The 6,494-nt window shown below is 40.3% G+C and overlaps 1 protein-coding gene across 1 annotated transcript; it reads right to left on the bottom strand.

Moving 5' to 3' along the window:
- Positions 1 to 2,287: 2,287 nt before the first annotated feature.
- Positions 2,288 to 5,537, bottom strand: LOC137787984 (schwannomin-interacting protein 1-like). The gene is made up of 7 exons (XM_068580769.1): positions 5,402 to 5,537; positions 4,401 to 4,584; positions 4,111 to 4,190; positions 3,884 to 3,971; positions 3,472 to 3,564; positions 3,226 to 3,343; positions 2,288 to 3,105 (listed from the first exon to the last, which is right to left on the bottom strand). The coding sequence occupies exons 2-7, from the start codon at positions 4,578 to 4,580 to the stop codon at positions 3,011 to 3,013; spliced, it is 654 nt and encodes a 217-aa protein (XP_068436870.1). The 5' UTR covers positions 4,581 to 4,584; positions 5,402 to 5,537; the 3' UTR covers positions 2,288 to 3,010.
- Positions 5,538 to 6,494: the final 957 nt, after the last annotated feature.

Here is a 6,494-nt window from a genome sequence, read left to right as displayed (position 1 = left end):
CGCGTCTCCGGTGTGCAGAAAGAGTTCCTGTGACGAAGAGGGTGTGATAAAAGAAAACCACAGCGTCATTAGTTTGGGGCCTCGTTCACAATGTACCGCCGGCGTTTTTGCTGATGAAGACTAAGTTTCGCTCAATTAGCCGCTCAATCATTAACGAAGCCTTCCGGAAGCCTCTTCATCCAGCTGTGGAGCAATGAGGCTGAAGTCCAGGGAGGTGAAGAATCCTCTGTTTTAATCCTCATTCATCTCTTTTACATTAAATCTTTTCTGACAAACTGATGTTTCATCTTCCGTTCGGCTTTTTGGGCGTTTTAAAAACGTCCTCCGATCCAATGAGACTCTGAAAAGATGTGAACTAAACTACATCCTCAGTGAGGGAAACTTTTCCTCCAGGATTACAGTCACAGTTACACTTTAGAAACTGTTTCTAAACACTTTGCAACACTTTGAAACATTTTGACACATTTTGCAACACTGAAACATTTTTGAAACATTTTGCAACACTTTGAAACACGTGGTAATCGTAGAGACTTGTGAATCATCTTCAATCCACATTTAGGAATCCACATTCAGAAATACATCTGCTCTAAATAATAAATAAATAATTTCCCCACGGTTCAAAGCATTAAAAACTTTTCATGACGGTAAAGAAAGCAGCAAATGCCTCACACTGGAAACCAGTCAAACAATCTCCTTAAAAAATGACTTAAACTCAGTTTTATGAACAATGTTTTTTAAGCTCAACGTGTTACAGTTGAACCAGTTAGAAGCTTTACAACTTTTAACAGGAACCAGACGTACCTTCATCCGTCCTCTCGTCTCCTCCTTGTCCCTTTATCGTCTCCTTCTTGTACCTTTATCGTCTCCTTCTTGTACCTTTATCGTCTCCTCCTTGTCCCTTTATCGTCTCCTTCTTGTACCTTTATCGTCTCCTTCTTGTACCTTTATCGTCTCCTTCTTGTACCTTTATCGTCTCCTTCTTGTACCTTTATCGTCTCCTTCTTGTACCTTTATCGTCTCCTTCTTGTACCTTTATCGTCTCCTTCTTGTACCTTTATCGTCTCCTTCTTGTACCTTTATCGTCTCCTCCTTGTCTCCTTATCATCCCCTCATCTTCTGCTTCTCGTCTCCTCTTCGTCCCCTTATTGCATCCTTATGGTCCCCTTATCGCCTCATTGCTTCCTCCTCGTTCCCTTATGGTCTCCTCCTAGTCTCCTGGTCTCTTTATCCTCTCCTCCTGGTCTCCTCCTGGTCTCCTTATGGCCTCCTCCTGGTCTCCTCCTCTCTCCTGGTGTCTCGGGGCATGAAGGGTCTCTCTGGGTTTTTCTCCTCTGACCTTCAGCTGCTCTGTAAATAATTGATCAGCGTTCATTCAGTCAGAACCGCAGGAAGGAAACTCAATACAGGGACTGCAGAGGAGGAGGAGGAGGAGCAGGAGGAGGAGGAGGAGAGGGGGATGAGGAGGAGAAGGAGAGAGGGAGGAGGAGCAGGAGGAGGAGGAGGAGGAGGAGCAGGAGGAGGAGAGGGGGATGAGGAGGAGGAGCAGGAGGAGGAGAGGGGGATGAGGAGGAGAAGGAGAGAGGGAGGAGGAAGAGAGGAGGATGAGAAGAAGAGGGCCTCCTCTCCTCCTCTTCCTCCTCTCATTAGTGTGTGTGAGCCGGAGAGTAAACAGTATAATCTCAGGTCTAACAGCAGCAGAGGAATGAACCAACAGAATCATTCTGACATTAAACAATGAGAACCATCAGGAGTCAATGAGGACCATATGGAAGCCTTCTGGTGGCGGGGATGGTCTTCCATACTTTCCTCCTGGAACAAATGGGTTGTTTTTTTCGTTGCCTTTTTTTAAGTGAACGAAGAAAAAAAAGACAACGAAAAAAAAAAAGAAAGTCGATAATTATTTTTGTCCAGAAAAAAAAGTTGATTTTATTTATTTTTATTTTTATTGACCCATTTTTTTGTCACTAATTTTTTTGGGGTCCAAATTTTTTCATTTTTTTTGGTCCTATTTTTTTTTCCAAATTTTTTTTTTGTTCATAGAACTATCAGGAGTCAATGAGAAATAAAAGTTTAAAAAAAACTTTTTAATAAATATATATATTTTTTTTATATATATATATTTAGAAAAAGTTAAACACAATAAAGGAAACAATAAAATACATTGAGTTAAATACCATCAAAATATATTTAATAATTAATGTTTTACATTTTATTTACATTTGAAAGCTTTTCTAAATACATGAAAAATAAAACATGTTTTCTTCATATTAATGAATTCTTCATCACTTTATAAAACCTTCTGTGTAACATTCATCTCTTTATGGATTAAAATGTCTTTAAATGATCTAAATATCATTTGTGTGTAAAGTATAAAATGTCACATCCTTAAAAAATAAGTTTATATTTATGTGTCTTAAACAACAAAATAATACAACATCAGAACAATATTTCATAACACAAACACTGTGTTCAGTGGATTATTCCCTTTGTTTATGAGTAAACAACAACAACCTGAAGCGTTAAATACTTATATTATAAAATAATCTCACATATCAAACAAAGTCTTTATACCTGTAGTTTTTTTATATTTAGTCATCTGAATATGAAAAGAAAAAAATAACATAAAATATGAATTAAGTTGTTAAAGTTCTTTTCTTTGAAAATTAATTAACAAGTTAGTTTCCTCGTTTGCATCAAAACGTCTGATTAAGAACCAAAGACTCATCATTTCACCTCGATAGAAACAATATGGCTAACAGAGCTAACGGTGGTGACGGAGCTAACGGTGATAGCAAAGCTAACGGTGATAACAGAGCTAACGGCGCTAACGGTGATAGCAGAGCTACAGCTTGATTGGAAAGGTCAGCGTCTCGCTGCTTTAATAAACGTCTATAGTCTAGTTTTTGGGTGATTGTTGTTGTGAGCGTGTTGACGTCACCGCAACACGTCTTCCTGTTGGGTTCTCCTGGTCCTGGTCCTGGTTCTGGTCCTGGTGGTTAGGTCCTGGTCCTCAGGTCAGGTCCTGCAGGTCCAGCAGCATGGCGTCCTGCTTGGTCCTCAGCTGGTCTCGAACCAGCAGCTGGGCCACGAGCTGAGAGCTCAGAGCTGGAAGAAGAGTCAACGATTCAGTCCTGTGTGTGTGTGTGTGTGTGTGTGTGTGTGTGTGTGTGTGTGTGTGTGTGTGCGTGTGTGTGTGTGTGTGTGTGTGTGTGTGTGTGTGTGTACCGTGTACTTCCTGTTGGAGTGATGCTCCCAGGCTGCTGAGCTGCTGCGCTGAACGCTCCTGCAGCTCCCAACGCTCCAGATGTTTCCGCTCAGCAACACAGATGCTGCCGACCAGACGCTGCAACACACACACACACACACACACACACACACACACACACACACACACACACACACACACACACAGCTCTAAGTCTCCACATTCTTCACACACTGTCTCTGTAAACAACAGACTCTTGTCTCTACCTGCGTCGCCAGCAGCTCGTCTCTCAGCGTCCGCAGAGCGATGACCACTTCCTGTTTCAGCCCGGCTCCACGGCGGCCGGTACGACCCACTTCCTGTGAGGAGAAGGGGGGGGTCATGTCTGTGAAGGAGGGGTTGCCTCCACACGGCTCTCAACATGGTGACTTTCAGCTGACGGCTAACGGCGGTAACGGGGCTAACGGTGCTAAAGGAGCTAACGGTGCTAAAGGAGCTAACGATGGTAATGGAGCTAATGGTTCTAAAGGAGCTAACGGAGACTATAGAGGACCAGGACTACACTGAGACTGTAGAGGACCAGGACTACACTGAGACTATAGAGGACCAGGACTACACTGAGACTATAGAGGACCAGGACTACACTGAGACTATAGAGGACCAGGACTACACTGAGACCTTCTTGTTGCTTCCTTCCTCTTCCTCTTCGTCTTCACTGTCGCTGTTGTTGATGAAGCACAGCTGCAGGTTTCTGTGGTTGTGAAATCTGTAAAAAGATAATAAAACAATAAACTACAAATATAAACATGTCATAAACATGTTGTAACTATTAGATATGAATTATTCTGACATTTAAAATGAAGCACGACTCAGGAGCTAAACTAAAACATCCGTATCTTCGTTACCGTGATGTGACGACGGCGACCCGACACCTGCTGCAGTCCTCCTCTTCCTCCTCTTCCCAGACGTCTCTCCACGGCGGATCCTACATTTCCCACAATGCAACACTGAAGCATCAAACAGACGTGTTTTCAGCAGAAATGAGTTGAAACAACGTGAACGTATCGTCAACTTTGAGCTTGAAACTTGAGATGAACTCATAACAATGACGTCGGCGCTCGTCGTGAACGCACCGAGCATCATGGGTAATGTAGTCTTTGGGAAACATTACCACCTGCTTGTGTTCACAGCTGACCTTTGACCTCTCCCTCCTCTCCTGCTCCTGTTTCTCCAACTCAGCTATCCTCAGGCCCAGCTCCTCCCAGTGCATCATGGGAAAACCCTGGCAGTCCACAGAGGACGCCGCCGCCGCTTCCACATGATGATGAAGCTCTTCCTCCTCTTCCTCCTCAGCCTTCTCTTTCTCCTCCTCCATCCTCCTTTAAAGAATAAAATAATAAGAATTAGACTTTAAATCAATGTTATGTTTTGAGCTCCTCCAACATAAATAATGAATAATATTAAATAATCAACTACCTAACTATATACATATATATATATATATATATATATATATATATATATATATATATATATATATATATATATATATATGTATGTGTGTATACATATATATGCATTATATATATATGTATATATATACATATATATATATATATATACATATATATATATATATATATATATATATATACATATATATATATATATATATATATATATATATATATATATATATATATATATATATATATATATATATATATATATTACTTAATAACACATTATCAGCTAAAATGATGATTAATTACAGTAATTATGAAGAAAATAAAAAAGTTATTTATAAGTTATTATAAGTAGTTTTTAAAGTAAAATTCGCAGTTTTCATCTTCTAGATGTGTATTACGTCATCATGACAGTTCATGCTCTCAGATACTTGTACTCAGTACTAGTCTCAGATACTTGTACTCAGTACTAGTCTCAGATACTTGTACTCAGTACTAGTCTCAGATACTTGTGCTCAGTACTCCTAGTCTTAGATACTTGTACTCAGTACTAGTCTCAGATACTTGTACTCAGTACTAGTCTCAGATACTTGTACTCAGTACTAGTCTCAGATACTTGTTGTTCTGCAGGCTTCGTGGTGACCGGGATCAGAGCCGCCCTCCCCCGCAGGAGGCAGCCCGCGTCCCGCGTGTTGTTGGCGGGCCGCCGCGGAGCTTCTCCCGGACCTACCGTCACCTGCAGGCGGCTCCCTGCGCCATGCCGCCGGCGCGCTGCGGGACGCGGCCGCGTTAAGGAAACATGTCCGCGGAAAGTTGTTCAAAGTCCTGAAAGTTGTTTGACTCCGTCAGGAGGAAGAAGGCAGGACGCTCCTTTCCTCCTCCTCCTCCTCCTCCTCCTCCTCCTCCACTCTTCCTCCTCCTCTTTCCTCGCCTCCCACATTAATCTTGGCTCCTCTGAGCTCCTTCTGAACACATGAAGCTCCTGTCAGTCATTATATTGAGACATGACCTCATTAGTATGACGTCATATCAAACAATACAACTTTGTGTGATGTCTTTCGTCCTGTTTGCTGTTGTGTTTGTCATGACCTGTCAAGGGCTACAGATGCTAATTAGCTCAAGCTATGCAGGTAGGTAGATATATAGGTTGGTAGAAGGATAAAAGGATAGATGGATAGATGGATAGGAAGGAAGGATAGATGGATAGATGGATAGGAAGGAAGGATAGATGGATAGGTAAGGATGTATGTAGGTAGGTGGGTTGATGGGTGGAGTTCTGGTCTCTGGCGGCAGTGAAGGGGTTACAGGCCGCTGTCCCCTTCCATCATGTTTTGAAGATGACGACTCAAAGCAGATCATTTAAAATATTATTATAATATATAATAACTTTAATTTTATTATAATAATCCAAGAAGTTTTATTCATAGGGTATTTTCTCATGTTTCAGGCTTTACTGTGATGCATTAAATTATTAATGTATTTATATAACATACATACATATTCTTTATTATATTTGTAATATTTTTTACTCTGGAACTCTGAAAATCTCTCCTAGTTATTTTCATACACTGTTTAAGTCATCAATAGTCAATTCATTAGCATTTAATAGATGTCATTATGAATGTATTAATACATTTATAGAACCACTATTTAAATATGAAATATAAAACTCTACTAGCTCTATTCATGCAGCACATTTACGAAAAAATAAAATACAAAATAAGGTTTTAAATAAAAACATGAAAAAATGTTTAACAAAATGAATAAATGGATATTAAAAACTACGATAAAAAAACAACAAAAAGCTATTTGATATAATTAAA

This window comes from Clinocottus analis, unplaced genomic scaffold, assembly GCF_023055335.1.
Source record: "Clinocottus analis isolate CAN_PGR_092001 unplaced genomic scaffold, fCliAna1.0.p SCAF_17, whole genome shotgun sequence".
NCBI lineage: Eukaryota > Metazoa > Chordata > Actinopteri > Perciformes > Cottidae > Clinocottus > Clinocottus analis.
Note: the sequence above shows the minus strand (reverse complement) of the source record. Positions and strands in the feature narration are given on the sequence as shown.